General features: G+C 39.1%; 1 protein-coding gene across 1 annotated transcript in view; it reads left to right on the top strand.

The window, feature by feature from the left end:
- LOC140227222 (uncharacterized) overlaps nt 1-20597 on the top strand; it is a 67036-nt gene that overhangs the window by 16446 nt on the left and 29993 nt on the right. The window contains exon 2 of the mRNA XM_072307651.1: nt 9022-9397. Coding sequence (XP_072163752.1) covers nt 9022-9397 — 376 coding nt within the window. The remainder of the gene's footprint in view (nt 1-9021; nt 9398-20597) is intronic.

The raw sequence follows: 20597 nt of genomic DNA, 5'->3' as shown, positions 1-20597 counted from the left end.
CACTATAAAATTTTACCGAACGTTCATTACCATTTTTGCCAAAAAGCGTGTGATGTGATCTGTATCATTGCGTCGATTATAAGTGCCAAGTATGTGACCTTGTGAAGCTGAGATTCCCTTGGCATTATTTGTGTGCTTCGAAGCCACCATGAATACATTTTCAATCATTAGGATTCATGGCAAGGGAAAAACTCGTGGCATTGTGATAAAAAGACATTTGTTTCATATTCGGTGGTGCCAAGTCCAGCTGTTGCGTCACTAAATTACACCTACAGAGGAGGAAGATACAATTATCTCATCAACCAAGTATGTGTGCTTTTCGGCACGACGGAACATAAAGGTTGTCAATGTGTACAGTTTGTGTTTGTTTGTTTTCTTGCTTCTTGTTGTTTTTTGTAGAAAACTCTCACCTTCCGAAAGAAAAACTCTCCAAATGACACAAGGAATTGCTGATCACGTATACATGTAGAGTTACAAGATGTAGGGCCTAAGCACCTTCAAAACATGCAAGCAAGCAAACAAACAAACCAACAGAATGATGAACAAATTACGCTGAAACGCAATAAAATACAACAACATCAGCACACCTTCGTCGTGGTATGTGGGATGCATGTGTAGTGGGAGTGAAGTGTATTATATTTCCCAACGACGAAATTATCATTTCATTACGTTAGGCTGGCAATCCTAATTATTCATCACTTGTCAAAACAGTCGTTTCTCAGGTGGCAGATAAATGAACTTGTTTTTCTCATAGCATTGCAGTGGTTTATTTTTCATGTATCAGAATATAGCCTGCTTACAAGCCGTTTCCCCATTTCGAGAGCAGCATGGGAGAAGGAATGCAATGCGAGTATAGGTCGACGTCACGACATGGCAAAACGCACGTGTCACGATACTATTATCCTGCATTACGTCATACACGTTGGATTGCATGAGCATAAGCGTATGAGGGCGCCACCATGAGATCCTTCAAACGGGAGTGTAACACGTGACGTCACATTTTGGGAATAAGCAAGTTCGTAGTTCCACTCTACGCATGAGCAGAACAAAATTAAAAAAGAAAAACCATTTGTACCAACAGGTATCTTAGTTTGTTTTGTTTTTAATTCATTTATTCTTTAAGCATCTGTGATGAAATTATTATTGGATGCACAAGTATTCATTGACGGATCAAGCTGGTCATCTGGGGGGCGTTTCATCAACGAGTTCGTCGGAGGTTTTCACCGACGAATTTGCTATCAGCCAATCAGACGCAAGGATTTACGCTGACAACTGTTAAAAGCTAATGAAATCCTTGGTCTGATTGGCTGATAGCAAATTTGTCGGTGAAATCTCCGACGAACTCGTTGATGAAACGCCCCCCAGGTCTACACAAGCGACAAGTAATTCTTTGTTTAAACATTAATATCATAAATGTTACGTTGGGCAAGCTTATGCATTATGTCGCTTTGAAAATAAGAAAAACAGAATGAGAAAAACGAAAAGTCTGTAATGTTGTTCCAATGTGCAAATGAGCTGATTACGAATTTGCCTAACATTTGGATTTATTGTTTTGTTAATATAAGAGGATAAGGAGCTATAAAACACACAGTGACTTTTCGCGTTAGCGGTGGTATCAGATAATATGTGTTAAGATATCAAAAAGAAAAAGAATGTTGCTTTTCGGCAACCCTCTGTAAAACATGATCACGAAATTTTGACGTATATAATATACAACATGCTGCGGAATTGCAAAGGATCAAAATGTACCGCTCGTATATAATAGGTCTAGTTGCATCCAGTTACATCCAGTTACATCCAGTTACGTCCATTCATATCAGTATTTTTAAACAAACGACAAACGAAGAAACATTACGTAAAAACAGAGAGAGCACGCAGTGTCAAGGCGAGACAGAAATGTTTTGCAAACATGAATGCAAAGTTCACCTGGGTTAGTGTTTGTATTCTAGAAATCATACATCTTTCCGATCTCTTCCCTTTCCCCCATTCTCCACCTGCATAATGCTCTCCTCGCTCGGTGGATGAGAACGCGTCAAGTCCGAGCGGGCGCGAGTATGATGTCCCGACCGGGCTCCTGTCGGTGCGAGGTATTGATAATCTCCCCCGACAAATTAGTCCCCGTGGACCGAACTGCAGTTGGGGGCGAAGCGTCATGAGCTAGCAGCTATATGAATCCAGGGAACATGTCTTCAGCAGAATGCAGTAAACACATTTCACTGGCAGTAATACGCTTCACTTTGCTCAAAGAACTTTGCAATATCGATTCAACGGGTTAATCCAGTTGTGTAACAGTTATATTATTATGTTTGTGAGATTTGCATTCAACTTTTACCCACCCCAGCGTTCCATCTCACCTCCCTGATCTTACCCAGGAACGGAAGAGATGAATGTCTCCCCACAAATGAGGTATTTGTGTTTTTTGAATTTTCATCAGAATGGACAACATGTTTGTATAAGGTAACACCAGTATTCTAGAGTTCCTTTGATAAATAGTTGAAATCCTTTGTCGTTATGATTCCTTGCTGAGGTAAAGGTAAATTGGTGGGGGCAAAAGAGACAAGCCCCTTCTATGTTAAATTTTGATAGACAAAGTGCCATCAAATTAACTTTGAAATCAGACATAAACACAGTTACAGAATTTTGAAATGCATACCTTCTTTTGTAAAGTTTAGTTTGTTAACTATAAAATGTCTCTACCAAGATCTGATATTGGTCGCAATCACAAATGTAAATTTGATGATGTAATGATATCATCGCTTCACATCTCTCCTGTCGGTATGACAAAAAGATTATTTGCTGAAAACCATATTTATCGCCGATTTTTAGCGACCCCTACCCTAAATAAGTTATCATGCGAATTTCCCGCACCACGATTTGATACATTCCCTTTTTATTGAATTTCGATAACTTTTAAGTAAAGTGATTATTTATATTTGCTGGCCAACAGGGCAATATCTAAGTTCCGTATGCCATCGTGGCCTTTTAGTCTGTTTTTTTTTTTTTAAGTATGTACTTAAAGGACATTTTTTTAAAACCAGAAATGACCTAATCTTTTTTTTAAAGACAATTTAAATTTAAAGCGCAATAATGAAAATTTAAAGCGCAATAATGAAAATTATTTATCAAAATCAGATTAAGACATAAGGAAGCTATAATGGAATTTAAAGACGTTCTATTAGCAAAACAGTTCTCAAACAGCTGATGACATGCAAATGAGTAAACTGATGATATCGCCTCAGTTTTACCATTGATCGTGAATAATTAACAACTGACGACGATTCAATTCTCCTGTGTAACCGCATGATGTTATTCATAGTTAAATAACTTCAAAATAATGATCACTAATTTATGTTATCATTTGAGACTGGGGCATAATTGCATTTGAAAAAAAAAATGCACCCTGTAAATCTTCAAATTTTATAAACAAGCTTCAAGTTGTGAGGCGAAGACGTCAAATCAAACATTTTCCTATTCACGTAGACTTTTTATGAACTGTTTAGTGAAGTTCACAGTTTCACAACTTCCCTAATGTTTAACCGATCTCGATCAAATTTGTAGGCCTATTTGTGCTTGTAAGATGTTACTTTTTCTTTCGAGACTATAATCGTTTAATTGGTTCGGAATCGTCATATTAAGGGAGTCCCATGTTTTGAATCGTTTGTTTATAGTTATGTGAATTCCTCGAACTTTCCTCCATTTTTTTTTATTGTACTCTCATTTTACGAAGTTTACTTGAACAATGAGTAGTATACATTCTAATGGTATTGAATGTGTTCCGACTGTGTGCTGCGGATTTTTCAGTTTCCTCCCTCTATACAGCAGGTATACTGTGCCACCTCATCTAAACCCCAATACCCTCTCCCCCTCCCACCCCCACCCCCCCCCCCCACCCCCAGTTGATGAGCACCATCTTCACGGCCCCTAGGTAGGATTCCATGCTTGCTCCCAGGGACTAGGTTTAATACTTTCTCACCCCACCCCCTTTCCTCTCTCCAACTCTGCCCCCACCCGCCCCCCCTCCCCCCGAACATGGTAAGAGAAGGTCATTTTTTACAGTAGCCATGCATGTTTATATGGACAGGATACAGTAACCGCGACAAAGACTCGAACCTATACGCTTATACAACTTTCCAGTCGAATAAACCAATCGACCTCCACCTATATCCACGTGCTCTGTTGTGTAAGCTTGTTGAGTAAATCGTCTAGTGGAGCAGATATTTTTATAGATCCAGTTATTGTTGGTTGTATTTTTTTTTTTCCTTTACAGGTTGCCCATGCCTCCATTTCTTATTCTTTGATTGTAGAAAAAAGTTGATGCCCTAAACTGTCAATGTAATCTGTAGTGTGACAGTTAACGGTGTATAGTTATATAAATTGTCAGTTCACTTGCATATTGCTAGTAGTAATAGCAATCTAGATTTGACACTGTGACAATAGATTATTTTATATTATTCCCTCAGTCTTACATACATTATTGTTGATGGATGATTTGGTTTGTTTTTTTTCGCAGAAAGAATCTCTATGTTTTCTCGGTCAGTTGAGGAAAATATCCCAAGCTGTTTACAGATAACAGTAAGACATTCCGGGAAGTCCAAATTTGATGATGTAGTGATAAGAATTCTCTGTAAATTCATGATGATGTCACACTAATCATCCATTTTGCACCTCTGATGGTATAAGGTATCAGCATTGGTGTGATTCATGCCCTGTTATGCAATCATATCTTTTAGCGGTTTCTATCAAAACTTATTTTGCTTAACAAACAACAACAACAACAAACATTCGTAACATGCAATGACGATGATATGACTAGAATAAGGCAAATCAATAATACGCAGTACAGAAAGCCCACCAAACATTACCATGTTGAATAACCCATTAGATTTTGCTGTGTCATTGTCATTCAATTTTCCTTCAGTATGAGGACCTGGTTTGTTATTCCTCGATGTGACCTCCGAATTACTTAATTCTGTAAAAGGATGCATGAGGCACGCACATTTCTCTTGTTTAATCACACAAACAATAAATTTCACAAGTACATGTCATATTCAATAGTTGCTGGTATGATCAAAGGATTTGGAGAGACTCTATTTTGCCTCGGTATGGGTTGATGATGTAACGTTTTACTATAATTTACTACCCCTATTTATTGTTAATGTTTAGTACAGTTAACCCAGTAAAATAAACCAAATAAATCTCTTTTGAGTCATTTGATGGTAGTACATACCTGTTTCCTTTAGTTGCAACGGTTTCGTAAGCCTCATAATATTGTTGCTACATTTTTAATCGATTCTTGGATTGGCAACAAGCATACTCAAAAAGCTTTCAGTTCAATCCCCTCCCTCAAATTGGCAACATTGGTAATGTCTTTCCAATTTTAGGCGGCCCAGTTTCATCTAACCTTATACTCCAATATGACATAATTATGCAGTGAAATTCAGAGATTTAATGATGACAAATTGCAATTTCTTCTGGGGGAAAAATGGTATGTCAAGTGACTCAACTATTCTGTTGTTACTGATTATTTGAATCCAGACTAGTGCTGAGAATCAGTGTTATTATGCAGACAACCATTACTTTGAAAACAAACAAGGAAAAAATATTTGTCTTGCTATGCTATAAATGAGTCAGGCACAACATTCCAAATTTACATCAACGTACTCAATGGATATGTATGACATTTTCTTGTCTGAATTGATACCATTTGATTTGGTCTGATTTTGGTTTGGTTTGTCAGTATTTTATGCGTCATCCTCATCATACATCAATCAAAACAATAATATCAGGTGACCGCAATGCGGGGAATACAATATATTTTTTTTTTTCTGTAGAAGAACAAGCCGTAAAGCCGACGCAAGCAGAACATCTACAGTTTTTCATTAATGAGCTGCATCGTACCATGGCTTAATCAAGGCTTTATGTAGATACTGTACATAAACGAAGGAGGAAGGCGAGAAGGGGGTCAGTTGACTGCTCTATTTCAATCAGGGATAAGATAAAAGCAGCGCACCTGCTTTGTCACCTGAAACAATCCGTGTTTCTGTTTAAATTCATATTGAAATAACGATATACACATTAGTCACCATTCAAATTTTTAAATTGAATTCAGCTTCTTTCATTATACCACCTACATATTTGAAAATAAAAGATGTGGGAAGTTACTATTTTTTTACATATCTTTATTATCATTATTATTATCATTATTGTTGTTACTTTAATACATGTCATGAAACGAAAGTCGCCAGTATGCAGGTATTCCAAGTAAGGTTGGTATAGTTTGGGTTGAGATGGGAATTCAGGTTTTAACTTTTTGAGAGAAATGGCTGATGAGATAATCCAAAATAAAACAAAACAAAGTGATCAAAAAAGGGGTGGATCCCACCTTTTATTAGGACTTCTCTGTATTTGGGTATCTTAGCCATTTCAAAACCAATTTTCGTCAGATAAACTTGGGATTCCTCTTAGAATTGTATGCTCTTTAATGTCTCACATATAATATTATGTGGTATCTAATTATCTTCGCAAAAAGTTAAAGCCTGAATCCCCCATCGCTACCAAAACTGTATCATTCCTTAAAGATTCTCACTTCGGTGGGCAGAAATGTTCACTTTACTGGATGTCACTCGATCACGTTCGCTGCTGTCATCTGGTATCATTGCCTTAAAGAGGAATTCCGGACCAGAAAAAAAAAAAGACAGTTCTCGAACAGCTGATATGAATATGCAAATGACTGAGCTGATAATGTCATCACCTCTCAATTTTCCCTCGTGCACGACAAACTGACTGAAATTCAAATTTTCTGCGATAAAATTTAAGATATAATGTTATTCTTGAATGAAAAACTTCAAAATAATGATAAGAGACTGTCGCATAATTTCTAGTGAAAAAAGGAAATGTCAAAGTTTTATATAAAAAAAAGTTGTGATTTGATGACATATTTACATATTTATATTGACCGTTCAAAAAATAATAGACACGGTAAGACAACCCTAGCGCCCCCTAGAATTCAGTCGTAAATATTAAGACGTGTTTGTGTTCACAGTCTGTATACTGGTACTGCATTGATTATCGGGGCGTGACTTGTTCAGAGTAGTAAATGATGATTTCTTAATTGATTATTACTTCTTGTATGCTGATACAATCAAACCTGTAATGAGATGTATCTTTTTTTTTTTTCTTCATTGAAAAATTGCGCAAAGAAAATGGGATTCCATCGGGGTTTTTTTTTTTTCTTCCTGAAAAGGTTGACGAACTGGTACAGTGCAAAATCAGTGAGTTTAGCTCAAGTGAACGGAAATGGTTGTAGCGTAAAGGATTTTTTTTTTTTAATGTTGGTTTGTTTTATCTCAGTACGGTGTAAAAAGAAAACTCACAGTCAGCCTTCGGGCTTATGATACAGTAGAAATTAAAACAGTTACAATAAAAAGAACATAAGTATCCTTGTGAAAAAGAACAGGAGAGGTTAACTTACACTAAACAAATTGGGTATTTACAGTAACACACACAAACACACACACACACAGGAAAGGAGCATAATTATTTGAAATATTTGTGGATCATAGTATTACAGAAAATTACATGAACGAACAGAATGGGCTCGTACAAATAAATTTAAAATTGTATTGTCATTTGAAAGAATAACTCCATTTCTTTTGTACAGACCGCAACTTACCTGATTAAACAGCCTTTGGAAATGTAATGTGGTTAATGTTTGACATATAAGGATGTACTGTACATCGGTTTAACCGGTTTTCAGGTATGTTATTGTGATTGGGAGGCTGTGTCAATAAGTATTTCTCTCATATCCCCTCCACATTTTCAAATGCTGGCAAGTGTATATATTCTGACAGGCTTAATAGCTGCATCCGTTTACGATGTTCTGACGTATTTATTTGCCGATGGATTCCCTTATAGCAAACTTTACTAGCTATGGAAATATTGGCCTTAAATTTCTGCGATAACATAAGCTATTAGAAAGTATGCCATACGTTTTCTATAGGCCTATGCGCTTCTTTCTTCTTCTTTTTTTCTTTCTCTGCTTGTGTGTGTGTGTGTATGTTTACCTGAAATGTTGCTATAACACTTTTGGCAGAGAACCTTGATTCTGTTGACCTTTCGCGCGCCGGCAACAATGTTATCCTACCACTTTCAGAGAACGTCTCTCATAAACGGCAACTCAAGCGCCAAGCTGTCGCCGTCTGCAACGCAGGACCTGCATATTGTTGCAAAAATTGCCTTTATGACGTCGTTCTATATCGCTGAGCATCGTAGGCTCCCCTCCACCAAATGTAGGCCTACTCTGAAGTCTGAAGCGTCGTGAAAAATATGAACAATGATCGCATAAAGCCATATTATCAGATCCAATAACTGTACATAATACTTACACGATGTCAAATTAATGGGAGTTGTTTTGCTTTCCCGGGAAAAGTTGGATAACGCAACCTGGTTACTCCACAGAGTTCACGCTGGGTCCGCATTGACAGGGATGAAGTGAAGAGTGAAAGTGAAATCTAAATAGAAAGAAACAATAGTGCAATCACCAACAACAATCAGACATACTCAGACTGCGAAATGCATTCACCGTTGTTCACAGGTTTGACGAGAATTTCCCGGGCACTGCCTTTTATAAGTGCTGTCATCGTCGCCGTAGATTTGTGGCTATCTTGCAGTAAGCCGTGCATTGTGAATGTGGCACGTTTCCTGTCAGGCATTCGACGCACATCTATCGGGACATTAGATCAGGAATCCAAACTGACAAGTATTTTAATCATTGACCCTGTTGTGTGTGACAGAAGTGAAAGTCAAATAAGACCGTGGGTAAAGTGCTTGTACAATGTAATCATTTTCGAATAGGAAAGAGAAAGAGAACAGTCGAAAGGAAATGACGAGAGTATGCAGTAAGTAGGTACGGAAACCAGTAGACAGTTTGTCATTGTTTATATGAAATCGCAGATTCATTTTTGAAGTCATTTTCACTGGCGATTAATGAAGGTATGAACGCGTCCTTTATTTACATGGCAGGGACTAATAACACGAGAGCGAACGGAGACTACGAATCGAACCACCTGACCGCGGCCAATCTGAACGGACAGACCGACGTCACCAGCCCGAACCCGAAGCGGAAGAACTCCGTCAGCGACCGCTCGCACACGGGCGAGTCCTCACCGATGGCGTACGGCAGCGACGGAAGCCCGAGCAGCGGCAGCGGCATCGGGGGCGACGGGCGCCGGGAGAGTTCGGGCGAGCAGGACCTGCAGGCGCTGAAGAAGAGGCGGCAGGCGGACGAGAAGCCGATGAGCGCCAAGGTGGCCGGGGTGGAGGTGAAGCTGGAGATGAAGGCGCTGTGGGACGAGTTTCACTCCCTGGGGACGGAAATGATTGTGACAAAAGCTGGCAGGTAAGGAGAACCCCCCCCCCCACCCCACCCCATCCCAAACACACCATCACCCCACACTAACCTGTTCAAAGTTTGACATGTGTTTACCAGATGCCACAGTCTCACCTACAAAATTATTAGGACTCGTGTATTCGTACATCACAATCATTCCTCGGGGTTATTAAATACGGAAATAATTTCTATCCACACTCTTCTGACAGATTCCTTCAAGAGCTACTGGTACACCTATTATATTTTTGTTTGGTTTGGTTTGGTTTCATCAGCATTATACAATATAGCATATGAGACATATAACGTGCATAATTTAATTCTTAAAAGTCCAGGAGTCGTGGCTCAGAGTCACTTCAATCGAAATTCATTCTTCATCTCAGTTGTAATATGAATATAAGGCCATATCATATACGACGAGAGAAAGAGAGAGGAAAAAAGTAAAAAAACAAAAACAAAAACAAAACAGGGAGAGAAGAATTATTACATCTCTTCTCTGACATCAATCTAATATTTTTCATATGGTTTGACACTGTTAAAAAGGTAATTCTCCCATAGATCCAGGGAGACTTGTTAAACTGGGTCTGATGAGATCACACACACTTGTGATGTCACCAGACAGCATGCAGGGCAAGAAAATGCTTGCGTGCATACTATTATGGTCAAGACTATTTAGTGGAGAGAAAAAAGAACAGTGATGATGTAGTTAGGTTTTTTTCATAACGTCGTATATACTTTGTTCAGACTCAAGCGTACAACACTATCTCAGACAGTGTCAGCCTCCCCCCCCCCAAAAAAAAAACAACCAACAACAACAAACAACAAAAATTAACAACAGGGAGTAAACAAGCCCAATTATCAAACAAAAGAGAGAGATAGCTACAGAGATAGAGACAGACAGACAGACAGACAGACAGAATATGAGAAATACATTGCTATAACTTGGAAGGGAGCACTAGTTAATAAAAATTATCGTTTGTTGTGGTGCAGTAGGTGTGGTAATATAAGTTAAAGCAAACATGGTTGTTTTGCGATCCATAGACGACTGGAGCAGATCGGAGTAATGATAAAGTCAATATCTCGAGAACAACATGCACCAATAAAAATTTCCTCGCCTTCGTAAACACCTGTGTACTCTTTTTTTTAATGTCCACACGAAGCTAGTGCCTGATCAATGAGTCAGACTTGAATTATATAGATTTGAATCAAATTGGGAATTTTGATACCGGAAACTTTGGAAATGCTGACTCTTATTATTTGGAGTTTTGGAATTCAATACGAACAGTCTATCATCTCCGTTTGTGCCCTACATAATAATGACGATAAATTTCTTGTTTTTCATATTGATACTTATAAAAGAAATGAAAGTGCCGCCCTCTATGGTCATTATCATACATGATCATCTGTATTCGACTTTGCTGTCTTCTTATTCGTCTTCAAGATAAAAAAAAAAAAAAAGACAAGGGTACATACAAAGAATGATTCTGCTCAAGAGTCGGTATTTCTTCTACATACAACATGTGCTAGAATGATTAGATAAAAATATGCTCCGGTCAGGGAGGTGGAAGACCACCTCCCTGCTCCGGTAAAGCTTTTTTAACAATTGGAATGTCTCTTTCGGAAACTGCCGCAGCGCGGTGCATTATTATGCCAAGACTATACTATTGGTTCAGCTCATAGTACGTGGTTTGTCTCGGAGCCGAGATAAACACACAGTCACAAGTATCAGTGGGATCGAATGACATCAAAATGCATTCTTAATAAATACATGGGCAGGCGCGGGAGCCTATATGTATGCTTCCCCCCGTTTTTGAAGTTGCGGTGTTTTCGTACGAAGCACCAGATTCCAAGCGAGCCTGACCGACTTTTCGCTGGTCTCTTAGGAGACATTATCACCCGCCCCAAGAAGCGTTCAGATCCGTACACACACATGACAGAATATACTTCCACGATATAATATACACTCTGTCTGTGTGCTATTATACCATTCCCCAGAAAGAAAGGAGCGAGACAGCGGGCGAGAAAAAGACAGATTATATAGAGGTGTGTGTGTGTGTGTGTGCCTGTGTGTGTGCGTGTATGTTGAATATGTATGTATGTATGTATAGCTAGAGACTGAGAAAAAAGGAATAGGAATATGATTATACAGAAGACAGAAGATGGAGCATGTGTGAATGTATGTGTGTGTGCGTATACTGATTTTCTGCAGAAATAAGAACGGTCCTGTGTGAGCGCATCGTCAGACAAAGACGAAGAAAAAGAAAGCAAGCTAAAACAAGAACAGAGTATAGTGATGGAATCACAGTATTGTCATAACCCAGATCCGAAGCATGGTTGAAAATGGGAAGAATTTCTCCGAACTGTCGAAGATTATAATATGCTTTTTTAAAGATCCATGATGTTAACTCGTTTGTGTAACTCGATTCGATCTGACCACAACGCATTCTTCAGGTTCGATCTGTAATTCCAATTCACTGAAAGGGCATTGAAGGGTATTCATAGGACGATGGCACTTAAATGTGTCATTTTGGGCTTTTGGTGTACCTTGATCACCCTCAACATCTCCACTCGTTTTGTTTGTTTATGACCAAATAAGGTATTACTAATAGTAATAGGTTTGAGTGGAACCCTGAAGTTAATTACAATCCACGATATTATGTTTTTCGGTTTATCCTTAGTTTTATGATTCTTGCTTACGTACGTATTCGTTGCCTCACTGGGACAGAATGTAGTATGAGATTTCAGTGAACTTGTCTCCATAAGATGTGTACCACAAGACTCAGCAGGGGTTTTCGGTATAGAGCCTCTTTTCATTGACGTTAGATGCTTGCATTTCACACGCCACCACCTGTTCTCTCAGTACTGTGAAAGATGAAAAATAAAACAAAATTATCCCTTGTAGTTGATTTTAATGTGTCTCTTGTGTATGCATGTATGTATGTATGTATGTATGTATGTATGTATGTATGTATGTATGTATGTATGTGTGTTTGTTTGTTTTTTACTCACAATAGTCGATATGGATGACAAGTACTCAGACATTTGGAAAGAAAAAAAAAAGAGGCCAGATGTTATATAGACAAGCCGGTATAGTGTGAGGAAGTTTTATAATTCCATTTGTATTTCAGAAGCGACTTTTGAGAACGTAACAAAATAACCGATTAACCCTTATGGGCTAACATAATTATGATGCACGATTTGATAAACATTACCACGGCACATGAAATTGCCAGTCTGTGTGTTTGGTACCCTTCAACGTATGCTGGATGAAGCACATGAACATGTATTAGATGCAGAGACAGTGAAAGTGCAGTGCATGATGGGAAGTACGTCCATGACACGACCTTCAGGACGTCTTCTGTTGCCAAAACAAGGAAGACATCTAGGCGATAGTGATCGCTTGTGTATAATTACTTGCTCACCCTCGCTTCACCTGCTGAGTGCTGATTACGAACACAGCGGTCAAATTTGCAGGAAAGCACTGTTAAACGTTACCATCTGTCGTGAAAAGTTTATCTTTATTGTATCATATATAATTATGTATGTATGTATAGATATAGATATACATACATGTAGTTATTTATTTAGAGAACTGTAGTTTCTTTTCGCTGGCAAAGGGGCGCAGATTTTTTTTTTTCTCTTCGACGAAATGCTTGGCACGCTCTTTAGTTCAGCAGTGTGGTGTGTCAATGTTAAAACTTTATTCCTTACAAGAAGTACACAATCTTTGCTTTGAAAAGTAATTTTATAATAATCGTAATGAAATGTCCCGTAATTCACTTTTTCCAGTTCTCCTTGTTCTCTAACGTTTGATGCTGACCATTTTTCCTCCCTTTGTCAATCATTTCGTACTTCAGTATGTAGGCCTAAATAAGCATCAATGACAAAGGCGCTTGGCGTCAAAGATAATTTAGCTGACATCTTGTTCATAGAAACATATCTTACCCAACTGTTATGATAATGGTTCTATCCGTTGAGCCTGCAGCTTGTCTATGTGATAGTTGGCTCGAATTTTACGTGTTCGGTTTTTCATGATAGATATATATAAAAGCAGTGCGTCGATACATGGGCCAAAGGTGGACATGCTTCACACCGTTAAAAAAGGAACACGAGAAATGGACATGAAGAGTTGAAGACGTTATTGTCTGTCTTGGAGCAGTCTCTATATATCACCAGGAAGAATCTATGTCACAGACGCGCCGCGCATTCTCCAAAGAACGTCTCACAATATTTTTCCTCTTAGTCCCACGCGCTCAAATTTCACGCAGGCAATTTTGCCTCTTGTTTCGCTTTGCCTCGGTCCCTCATATTGAATGTCAACGTGACCGTCTTTTTCGTTACTGCTAGTTTCGCCTAGCATGTCCGATATGTAACAAGAGGCACTTTCGCTACATAGCCTGTAGTCTTTTGACAGGTCCGCTTTGCGACCACCGTTTCTCTGGCAGTATAGACGCCGGTATATTTGATGATGTAAAGCAGAGGTCAATGTTGGATCACAATGATTGTACATGTATTTCATTCATATATCTTTGTCCGATAAGTTACCACACTCGAACACATACACAAAGAAAAAAAAGACATATCCGTGCTATACATCAATTAGCTTCAGATCTAATGAAGATGTTGATTATCCATGCATGGTTTGTAATACCAAACACCTATGAGATATTATTCACTGCTCATGACAAGCTCGCCAGACTCGTCCGTTTTCAAGTTCGAAGCCACGAACATTCCATCACAATATCCCTTCTCATGTCTGACATATACCCCTTTTACAATGTCTTCATTGAGCGCCATCATGACGAAAGAAAAAGATTGGCACTATACTGGGAAAATTTATTGGAGTCAAAGTCTGGAGCTTAGGCTAGTAGAGCGATTACAAGAGCATACGTCTTCTGCCCATCAGGACATATTTACCTTCCTATCAGTCTTGGGATTAAAGAGATGTGGGGAAAGAAAATGCGATGTAAGTCACCGCATCTTCCCTCTCTTCTACAATTTCTCCGCGACAGACTCATACAGAAGAGACGGAGGAAGAGATGGAGAATGAGGGGGTGGGGCAAGGTATTATATAGGGGGGGGGGGGGGTGAAGCGGCAAGCGGTCCTTTCTGAGATAATGGTGATGACCTTAGGTCGTTGATGATACCGCTATTGATTAACGCGCCTCTTCGAGGTCGACACGTCGTGGTGCAAATTTGAAGTATGAAGAGGCATGCGTCGTGATTAGATAGCACTGCCATAAAACGGTGTCCCCTACAGAAATGTGAATCAGGTATACGATGTTCTGTGGGCCGATGTGTTCATAGCAACAACGAAAAGGGATACGTGAGGAACCAAGGTGTTCCGCAAGGCTATTCAGAGAGGGCGCCCTGTTAATTTAATTTCTTCAAAAGAAGATTCGAGACTTTCTTTTAAACGGTTAACACTGTTCATCTATACCAACAAGAACAACTTCAAGGACAGCGACTGAACACGATTACAATGTTGAAATTGATACGTCAACTCTGCCGTTTCTTCCTCCCCCCCCCCTTCCCCTCTCCAACACACCCACACACATTCCCTCAACCCATCCTCCCCATCCATTCCCCCTCTCTTCCTTTACCCTTAACACACCCTGCTCCGTCTTCAAGAACGGGATACGCCCGGATCTTCTTTTTTTTCCTTCCTCGAGCCAATTCGGCAACCTCGTCTTCCCTGGAACGAATGAGGGGATTAAGGGGACGTGCTAGAAATATCCTTTTGATTTTCCTCCGATTGTAGCCTTTGGTCCGCAGCAACCCGAGATACCAGCGGCTGAAAGACAACCCAAGGAGCATTAGCGGCCGCCCGGGTGGCAGTGCCGTTCGCAATTAGGCCGTCTTAAGGTCTTGATCACCCCTCGAAAATTTGGTGTCTGAATTATCGACGGTATCCCTAGATGAAAGTGGAAATGATAGGAGGGAGAGAGAAAAAGAGGAGGAAAATAAGTTCCAAATAGTTTACTTCATCCCTAAGAGAGGTTCTTGGGAGGTGGGGTGTGTTCTTATTTTAGTCCGTGTGTCCGATGGTAAAGAAAAAAAAAAGAAATAAAAAGCAAAAGCTATGAAAAAGGCGGAGGCCGTTGCACTTTCCCAGGGCCAACTGTGTCGGCGGATGTACTATCCAAACAGGGGAGAGTGTTTTTTGGTCATACACTGCAATGTTGAAAGGTGGACCAAAACACTCGTGGCACCTCAAGAGCAAACTCCCAGAAAGTGAAAATTGGATATCCATGACTGTGTTGACGCGTCTGAAGTGTCAAAGACGAGGTACCTACCTACCTACCCACGTTCGTATAAAGCGAGATACAATGTGTGACTAGTCACCACGAACCACGAAAGCTTGATAACGTCGTCGATATTTGATTTTTCTGATGTTAGTATCATTGATTTCTCCACGATTTGTACTATTTAGGAAAGCTATACCCACCAGACGCAGTTAAAAATAAAATATGATTTTGAAGTTCAAAATAATACAGTGCGGTCTGTCAGTTGAAATTTGAAAGTTAGAAGACAGTATACAATTGTTATTAAATTGATCAATAGATCAATTATACATTATAAAAAAAAAAACTAAAAAATTCAGAATTCCCATATACATTGCTTTCACATACATTTAAGCTTGGACAAGAGTTTTAAGATTGTGAACAAAAAGCAAATTCTTGATTTCCCATTAAAGTTCATGAAAGAAACAATAAACAAAGATTCTTCGGTCTTCAAGTTCAAATGGACCTCAACAACTCTGAAGAATCCATCCATAACATGCATTCACAGTGGACTATACACATCACAGTGACTGGTACTGTCGTGTTTGATTTTTCACTTTTAAGGTTGAGGATAATACACTTCCCCCTTTTTTTGTTTTCTTATGTTTTTATTGAGATGTAGCAAATCAATAGAACATGTAAATGAACAACGTGATAGATATACATAACTGATCAACAATCAAAGCTAGAAAAAAAGTTTTAAGGCAAAAATTAGTGCCCATCTTTCCATTTAAGAGGCTGTGTTATGTTTTGTTTTCAAACGAAGGAAGGAATTGAGGTAATCAAAGGAAGGCTTTATGCTCTACAGATATGGCAAGCAAATCTGATAATCAAAATTTGAGCATGTCCTCCAACGCACAACGGATGTCAAAACCAATGAATCCCATGGAATTAGTGTTACAATACTCGGGCTTCATCTTTTTGCACTTTTAAAGCTCTACGATATGATCAAATAATTTATACATTTTTTTTTTTTTAAAGCAGGAATCCTCTGTGCTGTGTAGTTTTTATCACTGTTCTGCGATGTACACCGGCCGAGTTGGCTCGTTGCATTGACAGCAAACTTCACCACCGCCTATTAGGTTTGCCTACATCTGAGGAGGTACGTAGTAAGTGATACGCGGATCCTCTCCGTGTGAAACACGCAGTGCCATAAAGACTGTATGGTCTGCCCTTGACATTCAGCCCGTATTGAGTTTCTTCAGACATTGTTGAGAGCATACGCGCCCCATAGCCTGTGTGTCGCCTCACATACACTACGTAGATTTTCCAACATTGGTATTTGTTGAATCTGCAGACTGTAAGCCAATGGTGTATAACTCTATTCCATCTCATGGCCTCTGTATCATTCCTTAAAGTGCATGTCAAATTTGCATATTTTTTGTACATTTTGTTTAAAGTTCTAAGTGAAAATAAAGTTTGAATTGAATTGAATTTATTTCACATAATGTACCACAAAAGTCGTTACCAACCATTTAAAAACAAAGTCGTTAAAAAATCAGCTTCGATGATAATGTTCACTGGAAGCGTTTGCAAACTAAGACGCTGTTGATAGCCACCTTGGTTTCCTGTGCATGCACCGCGTACATCATTTCTTGGATGAGTGTGGTACGGAAAAGAACCTAGATTAAAGTTGTAAGTTAGATACAATCCCGTATGCACCTGCTACTAACAAGTCATTAACATACGCCGTCCAAAAACATCGTAGTTACGTGAAGGAAACAGAAATGACCTTCAAAACTTCTTAAAATTAGAACTTTTGACAGAAGATAAATCATCACACCATAGACTTTAAAGAGCAATGATCAGCATTCTTAGTATTTTTACGCATCAGGGACAGCGTTATTGGTGATAATCAAATAAATTTCTTATTATATAAGATAATAATAAATTATTATAACGAATAGATTCCTCGGCTGAAGGAATATATAATATAATTTATGAAATATAACACATAACATACATGAATGTATAATGATATATAATTATGTAATAATATTAATATATGATATAATAAATGATATATGATATAAATGATATATCATATATGCATGTATACTGTCACTGATATCACACAGTCATGTTCACCCCTGTACTGTATACCCTCTTCCATCTCCACATCTTTTTGCTTGAGGCGCTTTTGCTTGTTATAGTTCGACAAGTTCTGGATGGATCTGCACATTCCGCCTGGTCTCAGTCAGTGTGTCCACCGGACCATGTTGAACGCATTCATTCAGTGCAGCCATCATGTACATTCTCCGTGCATTTGTCGAATAGTGACGTCTTCTTCAGGCGGTTAGGCATGACACAAATGATGAGTGTGATTGTACCACCCCCCCCCCCCCACCAACTATGCTCTGATAGTGCATACCATCACAAAGTTAAGTTGAAAACAGGCGGCTTTATAGACAGATACCTCATCAGCATCATGGGGGATGTCGTGGTGACGGGTCACACTTATAGGGATACCTTACAAAGAGTGCCAGTTTGGTTCAATTTATATATGATGAATTTGATTGCAAAACGAGTTTAGTCCATTCTTTTCAATTCGAGATATTCGCGATTGAACCAGCTAAAAAGAACAACAACAAGGATTATAGGAATATGTGGGATATTTGGAATCATAAATTCAACTTTATTCATTGTAATGTAACAACTGGTGTATCAGTGAAATTATTTTCTTTTGCTCTATGTGATGGTGGAAATACTGTAAAATGCTTGAAAATGGCGCTTAGCCTGTTATGAGATCAATCTCTTCATATATTTTCTGTGGGGGCTGACCGTCCCGAAAACCGTATGTTACGGCATAACACGCCGGCAGTTTTTCACAATGATTGCAAATAATCTTCGAAAGTTGATTTCCTTGTTATGCACACGTAGAGCCAAGCGATACAATAGGAGGAAGGGAGACAGTTCGCAACTGTACATCAGGTAGAATTCAGAGTACATCGACCAGCTTGCGGATCAGAAACATCGCACACACACAGTGCGGTTGTCATAGCAACGCTCTGTGATGACAGCATGCACTGTATTGGAATTCGTAAATGATAACGGTGTGTGGGATGTAGTGTATGAATGACGATCAGACCCACGGATCTTTGTTGTATTGATAGCTCCATGATCTTTGAATCAAGCATGTCATGTCAAACATCGAGAGGTTCAGATGAATGGATACCAAAAGTGTTTGAGTGCGACTGTATCATGAAGAGTGAGGCTAGGGCCTGCAATCTTCGAAGTTTTCCTTAAGAAGGTGCGGTTGCCATTGCCAGTCCTGCTATTGTATCGGGCACATGCTTTGTGGTCTTAGCATACAGGATCCGGTAGTCTGACTTACAAGAAATTAATTAAGGCACATATATCACCAATCTTCAGCGAATATGTTACAGTGCAATTGTCGTTTTATGTTTGTTTGATTGTCTTGTTTGTGGGAATATTTTGCCCAGAAATAATTTTTGCTTCCTTATAGATGCATGTAACGCATGATAAGCTCCCTGTTTGCTCTTTGGAATCCCCGGGATTTTGACGTGTGAATTGTTAACAGCCCTGTTGTCAATATAGGCGCAAGCAAGGAATTCAAGTTCGTAGTGACGACCCAGGGAATTTAGAAGATCAGGAACTGCCGGGTGGAAAACACTTACGATCAGATTCTTCGAGACAGTAGGGGTTAATGTCGGGAGGACGACCCGAGCATCGACGTGCGATGACGCGCCTCCCTGCCACGCATCCGTGGCGAATTTTGTTTTCTTGTGTACACCCATTCGCGACCTCGAACATGTTCGGTGAGATCCCCTTTGCTGCCACTCCATCGTCAGCCCCATTCTTCATCTTCTTTCCCCATCATCCATTGCTGACGAGCGAATACCAGATCGGGTCGGGAGGAGTGCCGAGAGGATGGTGGGCTCACGCACGCACACCTCAAGTCATACCGGAATGGAACTAGTGATCAATCGATGAAAATTGGTGAATTGATCAGGGAAAAAAAAAAAATTGTTAGACGCTCACAGAATTTGAGCAACATCGCACGATCATATCGAAAGCATCTTACTCCCTTTTGCCATCTGGCTGGCGCATAAGAGATACCAAGTCTGTGAGCCTTATTCTACACTGTCATTTTCATTTTTTCGATTTTTTTTTTTCGATTCAAAGTTTATTTCATTTTCCGACAAAACATAAGTTACACTTCTTTTGACAACAGAGAATAAGGTAAACAGAACATTATGTATTGAAATTCATCACTCCTCCTAACAAATCTGGTCCTAAGACATTATTTTTTTTTTCTTTAAAATATACTTTTCAATTTATATGAAGTGTGTTCCCTTTTTATCTGTGCCGCTGAGTAGTAGGCAAACATTTTGTCGTGCACAGAAGCGTTTTGTTGTCAATATTGATAGTAGTATGATATTACAATGATTATACAAGTAATAACCATTATTTGTCATTATGTTCCCACGTCATTAGCTCACGCCATAAGATTATTACTTGTGTAATAAGCGATTTAAAAAAAATAAAAAAAAAATATTTAAAAAATGTCGATAACGGAGATGAAAATACACTACATGTGCAGATATTCGGGACTGTGCTACTTGTAAACTTGTCAAACGAGAGGTTCCATTGTAGGAAACCCATCGGTGAAAAGTGTTCTTGTAATAGTGGCTTCCTCTTCAGAATGCATAAAACATTTCTGTGAAAAATAATGAACTCGATAATAACCGAGATGCTACGGCAGGTTTAGATACGAGACTGATTTTCTTGTACAAGTTCATAATCATGGTCTTCTAGTACCTTTTTAGACTTCTGTAATTTGATTTTACAGGAAGAAACACATCTCCTTTTGTTCCAGCAATCTGTAACGAAAGCATGAATTACTTGTTAGAATGAGACTAACCGTATATAGCATCTCAAGTAAAATTTGAGTCTCGATACGGAAG

This window comes from Diadema setosum, chromosome 4 (genome assembly GCF_964275005.1).
Source record: "Diadema setosum chromosome 4, eeDiaSeto1, whole genome shotgun sequence".
NCBI classification, from domain to species: Eukaryota; Metazoa; Echinodermata; class Echinoidea; order Diadematoida; family Diadematidae; genus Diadema; species Diadema setosum.
Note: the sequence above shows the minus strand (reverse complement) of the source record. Positions and strands in the feature narration are given on the sequence as shown.